Consider the following 18,309-nt stretch of genomic DNA (forward strand, 5'->3'; position numbering starts at 1 on the left):
CTCTCACCACTGCTATTCAATATAGTATTAGAAGTTCTAGCCAGAGCAATCAGGCAAGAAAAAGAAATAAAGGTCATTCAAATAGGAAAGGAGGAAATCAAATTGTCTCTATTTGCAGACGACATGATTGTATATCTAGAAGACCCCGTCGTCTCAGCCCCAAACATCCTGAAACTGATAAGCAAGTTCAGCAAAGTCTCAGGATACACAATCAATGTGCAAAAATCACATGCATTCCTATACATCAATAACAGACTTAAAGAGAGCCAAATCAAGAACAAACTTCCATTCACAATTGCCACAAAGAGAATAAAATACCTAGGAATACAACTAACAAGGAACGTAAAAGACCTCTTCAAGGAGAACTACAAGCCACTGCTCAATGAAATAAGAGAGGACACAAACAGATGGAGAAACATTCCATGTTCACGGTTAGGAAGAATCAATATCATGAAAATGGCCATACTGCCCAAAGTAATCTACAGATTCAATGCTATCCCCATCAAGCTACCAATGACCTTCTTTGCCGAACTGGAAAAAACCACCTTAAACTTCATATGGAACCAAAAGAGATCCTGCATAGCCAAGTCAATTCTAAGCAAAAAGAACAAAGCGGGGGGCATCACACTACCGGACTTCAAACTATACTACAAGGCTACAGTAATCAAAACAGCATGGTACTGGTACCAAAACAGAGATATAGACCAATGGAACAGAACAGAGGTCTCAGAGGCAACACAACATATCTACAACCACCTGATCTTTGACAAACCAGACAAAAACAAGCAATGGGGAAAGGATTCCCGGTTCAATAAATGGTGTTGGGAAAGCTGGCTAGCCATGTGCAGAAAGCAGAAACTGGACCCCTTCCTGACACCTTACACGAAAATTAACTCTAGATGGATTAAAGACTTAAACATAAGACCTAACACCATAAAAACCCTAGAAGAAAATCTAGGCAAAACCATTCAGGACATAGGTGTAGGCGAGGACTTCATGACCAAAACACTGAAAGCATTGGCAACAAAAGCCAAAATAGACAAATGGGACCTAATCAAACTCCACAGCTTCTGTACAGCAAAAGAAACAGTCATTAGAGTGAATCGGCAACCAACAGAATGGGAAAAAATTTTTGCAGTTTACCCATCTGACAAAGGGCTGATATCCAGAATTTACAAAGAACTAAAACAGATTTACAAGAAAAAAACTAACAAGCCCATTCAAAAGTGGGCAAAGGATATGAAGAGACACTTTACAAAAGAAGATATACATGAGGCCAACAGACATATGAAAAAATGCTCATCATCACTGGTCATCAGAGAAATGCAAATCAAAACTACATTGAGATACCATCTCACGCCAGTTAGAATGGTGATCATGAAAAAATCTGGAGACAACAGATACTGGAGAGGATGTGGAGAAATAGGAACACTTTTGCACTGTTGGTGGGAGTGTAAATTAGTTCAACCATTGTGGAAGACAGTGTGGCGATTCCTCAAGGACCTAGAAATAGAAATTCCATTTGACCCAGCAATCCCATTACTGGGCATATATCCAAAGGATTATAAATCGTTCTACTATAAGGACACGTGCACACGAATGTTCATTGCAGCACTGTTTACAATAGCAAAGACCTGGAACCAACCCGAATGCCCATCGACGATAGACTGGATAGGGAAAATGTGGCACATGTACACCATGGAATATTATGCAGCCATCAAAAATGATGAGTTTGTGTCCTTTATAGGGACATGGATGAACCTGGAAACCATCATTCTCAGCAAACTGACAGAAGAGCAGAAGATCAAACACTGCATGTTCTCACTCATAGGCGGGTGTTGAACAATGAGAACACATGGACATAGGGAGGGGAGCACTACACACTGGGGTCAGTTGGGGGGAAATAAGGGAGGGATGGTGGGGGGTGGGAAGCTGGGGAGAGATAGCAAGGGGAGAAATGCCAGATGTAGGTGATGGGGAGGAAGGCAGCAAATCACACTGCCACGAGTGTACCTATGCAACAATTTTGCATGTTCTTCACATGTACCCCAAAACCTAAAATGCAATAAAATAATTAAATGGTGAAAAAAAATATAGCCTTCTAGCAATCAATTTCTGCCAGAACAGAGTTCTCACCAAATAATTATCATTGAAAAGTCCCTGGAGCCTTGTGAATGTATTAGAAAAATGCCATTGCCCAGAGCAGCATTGGGAGCTAGTTGGTCTGTTAGGTTGTAAATGTTGGTTGCAAGTTTCTCCTTGTTGTTGAGGCAAAAGAATGAATTTTTTCAGAAATTTTAGAACAAATATGGAGATATATTATCTTCTCCCATCGCCATCACCATCTGTGAGTATTTTACTCTGTGTTCAGCACTCTGATGCATACTTTACACACTTCACATCATTTGATCATCTCAAGAGCAGTATGAGGTCTGGTCTTATCCACTTTACTGTCAAAGAAAGAACCCTGGTGGAGGCTGATCAGCTTGTTACATGGTTGGATGTGGTAACATGAGGACTTGAACATGGAACATCTGGCTAGAGAGTCCTTGGTCCTAGTACCATGCCAAACCTTAAGCTGGTATTAGGACTGCTTGCCCCTAGCAAGTACACATTGTTGATTCTACTGTGATTTGAACCCTGGCTAGTAATTCTAAGCCAAGCAGGATGCTGCTGCCAGGCTTCAGGTCAGTATCACGGCAGCAATATTGATGCAGATTCTTTCCACGGACCCCATTGTGGTCAGATGTCTTCACTAGGAGTAAGTTGAGGGAGACAGAATGGGAACTACATCACTCTAACCCCACTGGAGGGATAGAGAATGAATTTACAGCTTATATGCAACCTAAAGAGACTGTCCCCTCTTTCTCTTCTTCCCTCTACACCTCCTCTTGCTGCCCCTTTCTATCAAGCCTTGGTCACAGATGTCCTGCCTCATAATGACTCATGACAGTCTCATTACATTACCAGGGTTCTTCCTAGACTATATCTTCTAGGAAATGGAATCATATATGCTACATAGGCATCCTCTTTTCCAGGAACCTCGACTAATCCATCATTTTACAACCCTTCCTGTGATCCTCTTTCTTCCTGGTGACTGTGATGGCCAGTCCTTCCTGCCCCTGGCCAGAGCACCCTTGCACATCTGGCAGAAGTAACATACCTGCATGGCAGACCAGTGTGCCCTCCAGAGGAGGCACACAGACCAGCTGTGCAGGTTATGAGGGTGAAAGTTTACTGAAAAATGATCTATACGGCTCTGCGTTAACTTATTTTTAAATAAAAATAAGAACTAAAATATCCATAAAAAAGATCATAAAAAATAATAAAAAAATCATAAAAAATGATCCATAAGGCTCTTCATTAACTTATTTTTAAATAAAAATAAGAACCAAAAATAAGCCTTCTTTTACCCCAAGGGAACCACATTTGTTTGTCAACGCATTTCCTCCTATCTCCCTGCAGCCTGGCACATGGTAAGCAATTTGTAAATATTTGTTGAGTGAAAGAAGATAGCAACATTCTCAGTTTAAGTTTCTTTTTCGTATTGGCATAATCCCATCTTAAATGATTGGTTTAATGAATTTATCTCTTGCACTGTGGCTATTTCAGAGCTTGAAGGAATAAAAAGATTAAAAAAAAAAAAAAAAAAAAAGAACCTTAGGGTGGGAACCTGAGGCTCCTTTCACTCTTATATAACAAAGCAACTTAAAGTGTTTTGGGCTTGGACCATCTCTGGGTTGCTGTCCCAGTGTCACGGTTACTGGGGGATCTGGATTCGAGGATTTTAAGGGAAGCGCCAGAGGCTGGGGAGAGGGATAGAGAAGGTGCTCATTTGCTTCAGGTTGTGGACTTCAAGGCAAACGCTCCACATTTTCACTTGGGGATGGGGAGGTCCTTGCTGTGCCATCTCCCCGCCACGGCCTTCTGGTAAGCCTCATGCAGTGCATGCAGTGATTAAATTATGCCAGCTCTAGAGGTGTAATTTCAGTTTTTGATGAGAAAATTTAGCCAAGAGACTATGTTAACATGCACCCACCCTTTGGCTAATGATGCTTCCTGCATCCATCCTCTGCAGAGGGCATTTTTCCCTGGTGCCAAGTGCACCCAGAGCCCCTCTTCCATATTTGGCTTTTATCCTAATTAATTATGATTGGCCAGAAGTCTACTGACTGGAGCTCCCTCTGTGGGGGCTGTTCTAGGTGACTCACTTCTAGATATGCAGTTCTCACATAGGAAAAAAAAAAAAAACGACTCAAACGTATGAACAACATTAAGTGTTCTGACAGTGAAGTAGTGCTTTTCTCTTCGTGGTGTTTGTGTGAAATGATCTGGCAAAATAGATGCTGCAGAAATAATGCATTTCTGTGTCTCCCTTCTCAAAAGATAAATGTCCTTGGCTCACCACAGGATTTCCTGCCAAATGCTGATTCTGCTAACAGAAGGGATGGAAGCTTCAGAGGCTGTCTTGTAACAGAGGAAATACAAAGTTTCTCAGGCTTGCCCTTTTTCCATATCACAAATGTGACATACAATGCCTTCTGCCTAGACCCTGGTCCTGGCCAAATCCACAGGCTGCTTTGTTGGGGCATCTCTGGCTGCTGCACCAGGCCGGGGTAGGCCCAGCAAAGACATCAACATCATCCACACCCTGTCGGAATTTGTCTGTTACATGAAGAGCTTCTGTTTAGGAATATGGAAACACAATGCTTGCTAGAATCCTCTGTAGCCAGAAATGCCAAGATAAAAAAGTAAGGTAGCACTAGGATTTGGAGTGGTCGATTATGTGCAGGCACTGTGCTGGGGGCTTCGACAGATGTATTCCTGGTAAGACTGCAGGGCAGCCTTGGACGACGGACATCATCTTCAGTGGTGTTCTGAATGAGGACGCTGAAGCTCGGGAGGTTAATGGCTTTCTTAAATTGACTCAGCTAGCTGGCCCAAAGTGTTGCTGTGTCTGGCCCCCAGAAACCTTGGTGTCTCTCGAGGAGCCCTGCCTCTCATTCCTCTGCCTCTTGGGGCCCCTCCCCATTGCTGTCTCACGAGTCCTGGCCATTGCAGCCTCTGGCTCCCTTGTCTCCATCCAGTTTTGCCCCCTTTCTCTCTATTCTGCACACTGAGGTTATTCAAAAGCACACACCTGATCACTGATCCTTTCTACCCTCAAACACCGCCCCCAACTGGTGGCTCCAGTTGTTGCTTGTCCCCACAGCCCCACCCCCCTCCCCACATCAGGATGGGGTTCAAACTCTTACGCCTAGCACACCACCCTTGATGACCTGGCCTCTGCTCACTTCAGTGGCCTCATCTCTCACCAAAGTTGTCCACCATGGCCATCCATGCTCCAGTGCAGTGGGACAGCGAACACTTCCTTGAGCCCCAGCAGCCTCTCCGCTGGACTCTCCTCCTTGCTGCTTCCTCTTCCTGGCATCCTCATCCCCTGTTGCACCTCTCACCCCACCCCCAGCCTTGTCATCCGCACAGGGTTTGGCAAGATGGGAGTCACTGCCCTGACTACCATCATCAGGCTTTCCCTGATGCCGTATCTTCCTTGCCTGCTTCCTCCTCAGAATGTTCTGGCTATTAAATAGCAAGCTTTCTTTAAAAAAAGTTTTTTTTTTTTTTTATTTCCACAGGTTTTTGGGGAACAGGTGGTGTTTGGTTACAGGAGTGCGATCTTTAGTGGTGATTTGTAAGATTTTGGTGCACCCATCACCCAAGCAGTATACACTGAGCCCAGTTTGTAGTCTTTTATCCCTCACCCATTTCCTACCCTTTCCCCCAAGTCCCCAAAGTCCACTGTGTCATTGTTATGCCTTTGGATCCTCGTAGCTTGGCTCCCGTGTATGAGTGAGAACAGAAGATGTTTGGCTTTCCATTCCTGAGTTACTGCACTTAGAATAATGATCTCCAGTTCCATCCTGGTTGCAATGGATTCCATTAATTTATTCATTTTTATAGCTGCGTGGTGGTATATACCACAGTTTCTTGATCTACTCATTGATTGATGGGCATTTGGGTTGGTCCCACATTTTCACAATTGCAAATTGTGCTGCAAATTGGAAATTGTGCTGCATATGCAAGTGTCTTTTTTGTGTAATGACTCCTTTTCCTCTGGGTAGATACCCAGTAGTGGGATTGCTGGATCAGATGGTAGTTCTACTTTTAGTTCCTTAAGGAATCTCCACACTGTTTTCCACAGTGGCAGGTACAGGTTACATTCCCACCAGCAGTGTAGAAGTGTTCCCTTTTCACCACATCCACACCAACATCTATTATTTTTTGGTTTTTGGATTATGACCACTCTTGCAGGAGTAAGGTGGTATCACATTGCGGTTTTGATTTGCATTTTTCGGATCATTACTGATCTTGAGCATTTTTTCATGTTTCTTGGCTATTTGTATGTCTTCTTTTGAGAATTTAGACAGCAAGCTTTTGTAAACATCACTTTACTCCTTACGATGTGCTTGGCGTCCAGCACCCTGCCTGGCATACCAGAGACAGCCAGTATAGTTTGCAGAACAAACAGATGGAGTGCTGGAGACAGGATACAAAGCCAGCCTGGCCCAAACCTTTCCTCTGGTGCCATAGCCATCACTTCCATTTTTGTTTTCCTCTCTGCCTTCCCTTTGTGTTTACAGGGACCTGGTAATACTTTCCTAACTCCTTTTCTCAGTTGAAGGATGACTGCTTTTACATGAAACAAAAGTAATCTGTAGTGACATCCTTGAAGCTATAGAAAATAAAAAGGCCCATTGCCTGCCCAGCTGTGTGGGGAGACAAAGCCCAGGAGGAGAAGGAATAATGTTAGGTACTTTTTCTCCAGGTCTTTTTTGGTACCTTAGGGAACAGAAGCCAGTTGGTAGCCTGCATGTGGCCATGGAGCAATTTCTAACTGAGGTTCCAGGGCCGCCTTCAGAGTGGGCTTGCTTTTTCCTCTCAGGTGTTTTTATTGTTGAGAGCTACGTCTGCGCCTTGAGGGAAGGCTCCCAACCCACCCCACAAAGGCCCTGTGAAAGGACAATCGACTCTCATGACTTCAAATGAGCCCAGGAGGCCTGGAGCAGCTGTGTGAACTGCTGCAGCCCCTATTAACTGCCGCTGTCTCCAGGTTTTGGTATTTGCCTCTCTTGCCAAGTTCAAGTCACTGTTGGCTACAAAATCAACAAAACGTGTTTTTATAGCAGTAAAACGGGTCCTCTGAAACAAGTTTACAAATTTTTAGACACTCACTCACCTATCCCTCTATTCCCCTTCCCTGTAAGGTCAAAAGATGGAGCAGTTAGAAGGCAGACCCTGCTAGGTTTGAACCTTCTCTCTAACAAGCTGACCTTCAACACTAGCTGGCCCTCTTTGTGCCTCAGCTCTCCACCTGCAACATGGGGGCTTGTGAAGATTAGACAAAATTGTAGGTGAAAAGCTTCTGGCACCTCCTGGGCCTGTGACCCACATAGGACTCACTTTACTGACTTCCTTAGATGCTGTCAATGAAGACATGTCACTTAACTGCAAAGAGTCTAATTGGGACCACATTCCCTTAAAGAAATCTGTTTATTAGGTGCTCATATTCTATTCTAAACATAACTACAACTTTTATATTTTTTGAATGTAAAATGGTATGTTTATTGTAAAAATTAGAAAATACAGGTAAGCAAAAGAAAGAAAAAACATCATTTGTGATTGTATTGCTGGCTGTGAACACTGTGTATGTCTTCCTAGCAGGGTGTGTGTGTGTGTGTGTATGTGTGAATTAGTGATTTAAAACAAAAAGTAAGCAGTTAGCATCTGTCATATATTGTGACACTGTTTCCTGCCTTCTCTGACTCAGTTTGGGATGGCTGTGTGGACTTCTGTTGTACAGGAGTAACTCACTGTATCCAGTTGCTGGAGGTCAAATTGCTTGGTTTTCTACTGCAGATACCTTTTCAATAGTTTTTGATATATATCAACATTCTAAGTTACTAAGGGCTTTTGATTGATTAATAACTATCATTGAGTTACTCTCTCTGTTCTTCAAAATCTTTTGTTTCCAGCAAAGTGAAACATTTCCTAGAAAGAGTAAGGCATTACATTATTCTGACCTGATTCCAGCAGGCATTAACATGTCTTGGAAGGACAGAGTGCTTTTTGCTTATGAGGTAACTTCCCCAGGGTGATGAGAAAGTAGTATATTCTTGGCCCATTTGCAAGGAACACCTGTTGGCATGTGGCCTAAAGGATGGGTACTCAGGCTAGAAGAGGAATGGCTCAGCTTTTCCCAGATCTAGAACCCACAACTTGGCAGAGAGCTTTCTGCTGAGATTAGTTAGCAATGTCACAGGCACCAGTAGCCCTGGGAGACTGACAACCTGCCATAAGTCCTGGGGCTTCTGTTCACAGGGCAGACTCAGAAGCAAAAAGTGGGAAACAAGAGATCTCACTGAAAACTTGGTGGAAAGTTAGTGTTAAATAAACCGATTCCCTTCTAGAGGTCTATTGGGAGAGAAACATATGCAAATAACAGATATGGCCAGAATATTGAGGCCTGATTTAAAACCAAAACTTCAGATAAAGATGAATTGTGAAATCCATTTTGTTTTTATCTTAAGCCTCTAGATTACGTTAATTACAGAATTAAGACTTTCATTTCACCAACTATAAATACTAGGCTGCATTAGTTTCATTTGTTTTACTCAGTCTTGAACTTTATATTTTTGGTGGTGAATCAGCCTTGGGTATAAGCTGGGTTTCACTGTTGGTTTTTGGAGCACACCTGGCAGACAGCAGAGAACTCCTGGGATTTTTGTCTCCAAAGATATTGGCTTCCATTTGAACTTCGGGATAGTCTTAGTGATTGTCATTGAAGTTTTATTCACATACCAGAGCACGCTCTTAGTTTGAGCCAGTGTTGGGCTGGCCAGGGCCCCACCTCCCAGGCCAGTCCAATCAACTTCCCAAGGTAGGGGTAGGGAAGGTTTCTCTTTGCCTTACTGTGTTTGGTGTTGCTGTCACAGAATATCACAGACTGGGCAATTTACAAGAAAAGAGATCTATTTCTTTCAGTTCTGGAGCCTAGGAAGTCCAAGGTCAGGGGTCTCGAATCTGGCCAGGGCCTTCTTGTTTCATCATCTCATGGCAGGTGGTAGAAGGGCAAGGGGAGCCAGAGAGCAAGAGGGCGCTAGAGTTGCTTTATTTATTTATTTATTTTTGAGACAGAGTTTTGCTCTTCTTGCCCAGGTTGGAGTGCAATGGTGTGATCTTGAGATCCTGGCTCACTGCAACCACCACCTCCCAGGTTCAAGTGATCCTCCTGCCTCAGCCTCCAGAGTAGCTGGGATTACAGGCGCCTGCCACCATGTCTGACTAATTTTTTGTATATTTAGTAGAGACGGGGTTTCACCATGTTGTTCTGGCTGGTCTTGAACTCCTGACTGACCTCAGGTGATCCACCTGCCTTGGCCTCCCAAAGTGCTGGGATTATAGAGGTGAGCCACCATGCCCAGCTCCAAACACACTTTTATAACAAATGCAGTTTTCCATAACTAACCTACTCCTGTGATAACGACACTAATCCATTAGGGTAGAGCCTTCATAACCTTATCACCTCTTATTGGTCCCATCTTCCAGTACTGCTGTATTGGGGATTAAGCTTTTAACACATGAACTTTGGGGGACACATTCAAACCATAGCAGCCTTATAGAACCACAGGAAAATGCAGTGGTGTCCTTCCTTGCATCTCCCTTGCATTGTAAAATTGCAATTGCTCTGCAATAGGCTTCATCCAGAAAAGTCCTTTATGTTTGCTGTGGGTTATGGTGGCAACCAGAAGGACCTGTCCTTGCTTCCTGGGCCACACAATCTATGATGCCAGGAGAGAAGAACACAGAGGGTTTTGTGGGCTGGGATGGAGCACGAAGCCTTCTTGCATTGGAGAACAGGATAGCTTTGGTGGGAAGAGGGGAAAGTCTAGATTGAAGTAATAAACAGTTTTTCAGGTGAGATGCAAGAGAAACTCCTAAGATTTTTATGGATGTTTTCAAGGCATGGGGGATGTATGAATTACAGCTCATGATCAATTATAGGACCATGCAAAGCAGTTCAAAACATCTTATAAGCAGTGTAGCAGATGTCAATCTTGGTCTAGACTCACATGGTCCAGAAATATTACTTCTTAATTTTTCCAGGATCAACTTAATGCTGAGAAACTCCAAGCTCTTGGGTCTAATATTCAGGTCAGAGGCTCTGGTGCCCATTCTTAGGATCCCTTCCTACCCTTCCCCTCTGCCATTGAATAGGGGGGTGCTGGGGAGTCCATGTCTAGGTTCCTACCTGCTTATAAGGGTAAGAAGAGTATTTTTTTTTTCTTTTTCTGAGACAGGGTCTTACTGTGTCACCTAGGCTGGAGTATGGTGGCATGATCATAGCACACTGTAGCCTCAACCTCCCAGGCTCAAGCAATCCTCCCACTTCAGCTCACCAAGTAGTGGGAGCCACCACACCTGGCTAATTAAAAAAAAAAAAAATCTTTGTAGAGACGGGGTCTCAATATGCTGCCCAGGCTAAGAGAGTATTATCTTGCTGCTCCTAGAACACATGGCCAGATGCCTCCAGCCTCACCTCGAGACTAAGGATTTTGTTTTGGTTTAAGGATCTGAGGAATTCTCTCTTTACATTAGTTGCTTTCCCTAGAGTCCATCCCTTTGTCCTCAAACACTAATCTCATTTCAGGATACACAGTATTACTGCCTCAAAGACTTGGACATTTGAGCAAGGAAGGGAAGCGTTTTGTGTGACACACACACACACTCTTCCTCGAGTCAAGGAGAAGCTGAGCCTCCCAGTTTACAGTTTGAAGGTATAGGATGGGAGGAATGAATGGAGAGAAAATATAAATTTATATCTCAAAAATTATTCTGCCATTAAAATGTAATATATTTTTCTTTTTACAACTAACTCTTAAGGTCCCTAGAGCCAGATGAGATGTGGAACCCCTTGGTTTCCCTGGGTAAGAGCTTGGGGTAGGTGAGGAATTAGTAAGCTGATTCAGAGGTTCCCCACAAATAAGAGTAAACGTATCTTCCCCAGTATCTTTAATTCCCCAGCTGTCTGATAACCAAATAAATATCATGGCTTCATGTTGACATTAAAAGTATTATAAACTCCATTTGGAAGGTTTTTATCAATAAACAATATTTTCTGACACTAAGAACAAAATTAAATCTTTAGTTAAACCAACTTTTGGGTCTTAGGATCCTTTATACTCCTACAGAGTCCTGAGACCGCCTGAGAACTTCTGTTTATGTGGGTTGCTTGTATCTATTGATATTTACCATATTAGAAATTAAAACCAAGAAATTCAAAAAGTGATTAGTACAAGGATAAAAAACTAATTACATGTTAATATATGTATTATATTTTATGGAAAATAACAATACTTTCCAGTAAAAAAAAAAATAACAGGAGTGGCCTTTTTTCATTTTGCAAATCTCTTTAATATTTGACTTAAGAGAAAACAAGTGGATTCCCATATCAGTTTCTGTGTTCAGTCTTTTGTGATTGGTTGCTGAAGAAAATCTGGCTTCACACAGATATGCTTTTGGAAAAAAGAAGACTTCACGGACCCTGAAAGGGTCTCAGGGACTCACAGGAGTTTTGGGATCACTTTGAGAACTGCACATTTTAAACAGATAAACTATGAGGGTATGTGATGGATTTTAAATGAAAAATTGTCTTTATTAAGAATTTGAGTAAACTGTGGGTGAAATCAGTCCCTTGTGAACAGACAGATGGTAGTTTAATTGGGTTAAAAAGTATTCCTTTCCTGGGTGCTAGTTCAGTCTCCCAGGACAGCCAGAGTCAGTTTCATACTTCTTTCTAATTGGCTTAATAATTTTGAAATACAGTTTAATATCCACAAATTCACCAGAAGCAGTCATGCTATGATTTTATATTTATTTATTCCTTGTGAGTAGACATGCTATGAAATCACAGGTATGCTATTTTATGGTGTCATGTGTCTTGAACGTTGCGCTCTCTTCTTACAGAAATACAAAGAGTATGAGAAAGATGTTGCCATAGAAGAAATTGATGGTCTCCAACTGGTGAAGAAACTGGCAAAGAACATGGAAGAGATGTTTCACAAGAAGTCTGAGGCAGTCAGGGTGAGTGCCTCTGGTTTGTGCCCTGTATTGCCTGAAGACACAAAGGCAGTTTCAGGGACTGGCATTGATGAACCAATCTCTCAAAGATAAAAGTTGACTCACTCAGCTATTATAGAAATACTTTTATTTCTACAGTCTGGTTAACCAGGAAAAGCAGTCACTAGGGGCACAAACTGCCCTTTTCATAGAGGATTCTTGTGTCTGTTTCCTTCTGATAAATGTATGCGTTCAGTAGAGGTGCCACTGATTTGTTCAGCCATGCAGCGTGGGCCTGTAACTTTATAATGCATTCACTAACTGCCCAAAACCATTCAAAAGTACACTGGGGTTCAACTAAGCTCTATTCTGATCTGAACATTTTCTTGGGTAGGTGTGTTTTGTTATTTTCTCAGATGGCTGCATAACATTCCAGTCTGTGAGTGTGTCATAATTGATTTAACTGTTCCTATATATTTGGATGTCTGAGTTGTTTGAAAGTTTTTATTGGCCAGGCGCAATAGCTCATGCCTGTAATCTCAGCACTTTGGGAGGCCGAGGCAGGCAGACCATCTGAGGTCAGGAGTATGTGACCAGCCTCGCCAAGATGGTGGAACTCTGTCTCTACTAAAAATACAAAAATTAGCTGGGCATGGTAGCAGGCACCTGTAATCCCTGCTACTTGAGAGGCTGAGGCAGGAGAATTGCTTGAACCTGGGAGGCAGAGGTTGCAGTGAGCTAAGACTGTGCCACTGCACTCCATCCTGGGAGACAGAGCGAGACTCTGGCTCAAAAAAAAGCAAGTTTTTATTTAAGAGATGTGGTCTTGGTATCTTGCCCAGGCTGGTCTCAAACTCCCGGGCTCTAGTTATCCTCCCACCTCAGTCTCCTGAGTAGCTGGGGCTACAGGTATGTGCCACCTCACCTGGCTTGCTTGCAGGTTTGACATAAATAATGCTGCAGTGAATCTTCTTGTATATTTATAGTGGATCAACCAACTGAGCACCTACTACATGTGAGTTGTTTCTTCAAGGACTGTGTATGTACTCACTTATGTTATCCTTGTAACACCCCCATGATGGATGTTACTATTATCCCCATTTTACAAAAGAGGAGACTGAGAGGAAGGAGTTGAGTAGCTTCTCCCAGGGCACATGAGGAGTGAGAGAGAGCTCCAGCCATATGAACCCCAGAGTCCACATTCTTTACTGCCTCCTCGCCTTCAGTATTCCGGAGTGTATGTGTATTTCCTTAATGTGAGTTCCGGAACACAGAAGACAGTTGAGAGGCTCAGAGGCAATCTTCAAGGTTCTTTATGCATATGAAAAATTTCTGTCCAGATAAGGTTGTGCCAATTCACAGCTGCTCCAGCGGGAGTGGTATGCAAGTGCTTATTTTCTGGAATCCTTGCAAAAAAAAAAAAGCGCTAGTAACAGTATTGTCAATGTGAGAGGGGGACATATTGTTTTAACTTACATTTCTTTATGAATCACAGAGTTTTAGAGGAGAAAAGGACACAAATATCTTTAGGTTTTGCTTCTACAATTGACAAAGTAGCCCTGGTGTCTGGAATTCGGGGAGCTTTGTGGGTGGTGGGGGAAGGGAGTCACGTGGCATGCTGCTGTGACACAGAGGTCCAGCCAGCACCAGAACCTAGACCTCACCTCCTTGAGGCAGTGGACCCATGTGGTCAGTGAGACATGGGCTCTGGAAGTAGTGGAACTGTTTTGAATCTCAGCTGTGTCCCAAGGTGGGAGATCAGTGAGAAGAATTGAGTAACCCCTGTGAATCTCTTTTTCCTCATTTACCATCCTGGAGGTATTAGCAGGAGTCAGTGATTTAATAAATACGTGCTTACATTTATTGAATTCAGATGCACCAGCCCCTGTGCTAATCACTTCATGTATGTCATCTCGTTTAATTCTTGCATCAACCTTAGGAGTGAGACACTGTTATTATCGATGTCTTAGAGATGAGCAAACAGGCTTGGCAGGATGAAGTCATTTGCCAGGTCACATGAGCAGGGCTCAGCAGTTAATTTTTACACCTAGGTGGTGGGGTTGCAGGACCTCTGTAGCGATACAAGGCATTTATTTAGCTCAGTGTCTGGCAAACAGTAAATGTTCAGCAAACATTTGCTGGTACTTCTGGTTAAAGGGCCTTCCCACCTGTGAACATCTGATAGGAGGTAGTCTTGCAGCTTCTAGAAGCACCTGGTTCAGATGACAGGAGGGAAGGTGAACGGGGTTGAGCGTCTTCATATTGCCTAATTTTGAAAGCTTTTGCCTTAAATTAGCGAGGTTAGAAAGAAAAAAGACAATTCGATATGGTGGGTGTAGTTCCTTTGAAAACAAAACATAAGTTGCTCTGTTTACATTGAAATGTTCCCAGAATAAAGGCAGTCAAATTCCTTGCAACGTGTATTCTATGTATTTTAAAATAAGTATACAGGACCTCTGTAAGCACGCTTGATGCTCCAGCCTATAATGTCTTGATGAATTGGTCCAGTGTTATGTGGATTTTCCCACCCCTGTCTTTAAAGAGAGTTTGTACCTCACATAGGGGTTTAATGTGGAGATAGTAGAGACGAGCCTGGTCCCCACTGTGAGCCATGTGGCTCTCTTGGCAACAGTCGGGACCCATGTGCCATTTGGAATGAGATGTCCCTTTGGGGGCCCGAGGAGCAGTGAGTATAACCCTTTTCATATTTTGATGGCACCTTGATTTTCCATTAGGAAAAGTTGCTGTTTGCCTGTGGGATTTGTGAACATTTGAAGAGCAAAGACCCCAGGTCCAAATTTGCCCATGGGTTTGCAGTGGAGTCATTATTTGTAGCCTTGCACTGGAATGCACCGCTGTGAAACAGGGTGGGGTCCTTTCCCATGCCTTTCCCGGTGGGGTCACCGGGCAGTGACCCCACACCACTCTTTTCTAAGAGCTCAGGAACAGAACAGATTTTAGGTTTGGCCTTATCACTCTGATATGCCATGCCTAGGAATCTTCCCTTTCCAAGCCCCTGTCCCTCACCCCCAGCAGCTGGAGGTGGGTCCCAGGTCCAGGTGCCCCACCTTGTGTTTTCCTAGTGTGCGTTAGTGGTGACTTGAGGGGCGTGTGTAGTAGAAACCTGGTTCACAAACAACCCTGATTAGTAACATTTCCATTGATGTATATAAAATATTTATGAGTCTGGCAGTAGCAATTTAGGAATTGGCAATAACAACACCTTTAGTCTATGAAAGTACGTTCAGTTAGCGCTGGGGAAAAAAAGGAGCACTACAATAACCTCCTCCTTTAATGTAGCCTGTCATCGCCTGCCTGTTAAACAATGTTGATCTTTTTCTCTGTCTCTTCTGGCTTGATTTCATCATTTTCCTCCATCACATTTCCCAGTGATTAGTTGAATCAGAGTGATTTTATCATCCTCATCTCCTATTTGAATTACTCTCCACTATGCAATTATCCTATCACAGAAAGTCCTATTTTCTCCCCGTCAGATGTCTGAAGTAAATGTGAAACCTAAAGTGGGCTGCCCATTACATAACCCCTGTCATCTCGTTGGTAATGGACTATATGTAACTTTTTTTTTTTCAGGCTAGCAAATTATAAATAACCTTAGCTTCAGTAATTGCCATTAACATAATGGTGTCATCATTATGGTAGCATTTCTTAAATAATATTTTCTAGCGCTTTTTAATGCCATTGGTGATTTAAGTAATTTTTTCACACTCACACAGAGGCTAGCTATAGGTTATTTGATACGGCCATGCTCCTGCTTGCTTTTGTATATAGCAATTGTGCCCAAGGCACTGTCTCTCACCTTCATTGTTCAGACATATTTATGCCTCCAAGTCCTCAATTAATATTGCTGACAATTTGTCAAGTTTTAAGTCTCTATGAATGGACGAGAAATGAAGTCCATTTGCTTTTGGTTCATTAACATTTCTAGGGATATTTCACGTGCTGGACATGGAGGAAAGGATATGCACCCATCCTCTGCTGACTATGGATGTTCATCAGGCCATTCCTAAGTGACACCTGGAAATGTTTGTCTGTGTCACAAGTCAGAGCTCATCTTTGATGTTGATGGAAGGCAAATTTGACACCATTTCCCTTTCTCCTGAGTTGCTGATGTTGAGATATGTACCCTGATTTGAGGGTAGGGAGAAGGCAGAAGGGTTACATTGCATGACCTTGTTTATAGGCACAGGCTGCCCCCAGCCTTTCCTCTGTCTTTAAAATCTGGCCCTTCAGGGAGAGTAGCACAAACTATCAATCAACTGGAAGCATCATCTGGGGCTCCAGGGAGCTCTGCGCAGGCACAGCCAAATGTAATGTGCGGTGGGAAGAGCGTCTGTAAGAACTACTGCGTAACCACTAACCTCTGATTGTAAGGATATACTTTGAGGACCAATTCCATCACAGACGGGGAGATGCTATGATCCTGTGATTTTGGTGTGGTCCATATAACTGGGATGAACAGCGCAAGAATAAAGCAGATAAATCAGGAAATGACAAAAAGGACTTTGGCAAATTTGTAATTTTATAGTAGTATTCTCCAGGGTGGTTTTCTAAAGGTGAATTCCTCAGAGTGGATTTTGCCTTTGGTTGTGCGAAACAGCTCTGGGGTGGACACTGCCTTCATCACACTGATTTGAACTGGACTTATAACCTCCTTCTGTCTTCCCAGGTGTTCCTGGTTTCAGAGCCAAACACTGATCCAGAGGGCTTTAAATGTCAGGCTATGCAGACTTCAGACCTCCACAAACTTTAGCAGGTTTCAGAGAGGGAAGGGGCACTGGGGGGATTATAGGATAGTATCTGTTTTGGTAGCATTTCAAGCAAAACATTACAATTAATTAGACATGTCTAAAAGAATGAACTCTGGGGAATGTGAAGAGATATAAAAAACACGTTGTAGCTAGACCACTCCGTGATAAGTCAGTTGTTTTCAAACCTTGGGTAAGATATTTAGTAAATTTTGAAAGCACCCTGAAACTCACAGCTGTAAATAAGCTTAATCTCGTTTCACTTATTTTCTGATTTACGTTGATAAAATGATAAATCAAGCCCTCGAAAAGAGTGTTTTGCTTAAAAATAAACACCTTTGCTTGTTGGGAAGAGCTAAAGGAGACTAGATTTTATATTAAGTTTCCCTCCTTCCTATAGTTACCTGCTGTTCATTGCGGAACTGATTCCCATTATAGCTGTACTGTGGAAAGTAATTGCTGTTGTACAGTAATTCAATTTCAGTGCATTCACGCATCAGTTCACCGATAGGGGTTTATCTGGAGAAACCTGGGACTTGAAAGCTTTTTATCAAGAAATTCCACATGCAGCAAGACATTTTTCCTGGGAAACGAATATCAGTATTTGCATTTAATAAACATTTACCTTCTCAGAAAAATGGATTTTTCTCCCTGCAGAAGAGATTTACGCCAATCTTCCAAAAAGCTAGAGGGTACTATTAAAGCAACTTTCTTGAGATGTTTTTTGACTGGCGTCTGTCTACATATGTATGACTATAAAATACATCAATGTTTTTTGAAAATATATACAGTGAGGCATGAAAAGCAGGATACGCCCAAGTAAAGCATATTTCGTTCCCAAAATATAAGCTGTATATATAAGAAATTAATATCTATAGGGACTCTATGAATACTTCTGGTTTAAAAACTCATCTGTATCTATAGACATTGTGAAAATTGTGGGTGAGGCATACTTTCGAAAGGATATCCGTTATGTTGTAAATGAAATAGTTGATTCTGCTTATCCATTTCTAAGTTAAGGAAAGGTTCTTAAGCCAGAGCTGATTCTTCTTTTCACGTATGAAGTCCAAAATGAGCTGTGGAGGTTTTGGGAACTGAATATAGCCTAACAGTGCCAGAATCACTTTAAGTTCTCAGGCAGTAGAGGTAAATATGGCTGTGTAGACCTAAAAGATTTTTGTTTTCTGCCTTGTTTTCATTTCTAATCTCATCTCAGAATTTCAAAGCTGGTACTTTGAAAGAGCAGTAAATTTGTTTCAGAAAAAAATAATGTTTTCTGTTTTGAGTCACAGATAGAGGAAGGAGACTATTAATTTTTTATGTTGATGTATCTTATGGTCTATTTGCCCCTTTCTTTGGTAAACTGGGTTGCTTGCAAAATCGCACGTATACATGTAAGGAAATTTAGAGCAGAAACCTCAAACCA

General features: G+C 42.4%; 1 protein-coding gene across 9 annotated transcripts in view; it reads left to right on the forward strand.

The window, feature by feature from the left end:
• The window catches only part of CACNA2D3 (calcium voltage-gated channel auxiliary subunit alpha2delta 3), a 933,834-nt gene that overhangs the window by 193,222 nt on the left and 722,303 nt on the right, over positions 1-18,309 (forward strand). For all 9 annotated transcript variants that reach the window (XR_004272347.1, XR_004272353.1, XR_004272348.1 and 6 more), the window contains one exon: positions 12,025-12,141. Coding sequence is in view for 2 of the 9 variants with exons in the window: in XM_032289508.1 (XP_032145399.1) it covers positions 12,025-12,141 (117 nt within the window). In the remaining 7 variants the exon portion in view is untranslated. The remainder of the gene's footprint in view (positions 1-12,024; positions 12,142-18,309) is intronic.

Source organism: Sapajus apella, unplaced genomic scaffold (assembly GCF_009761245.1).
Source record: "Sapajus apella isolate SASKATOON/1434 unplaced genomic scaffold, GSC_monkey_1.0 scaffold23, whole genome shotgun sequence".
In the NCBI taxonomy this organism is placed as follows: Eukaryota; Metazoa; Chordata; class Mammalia; order Primates; family Cebidae; genus Sapajus; species Sapajus apella.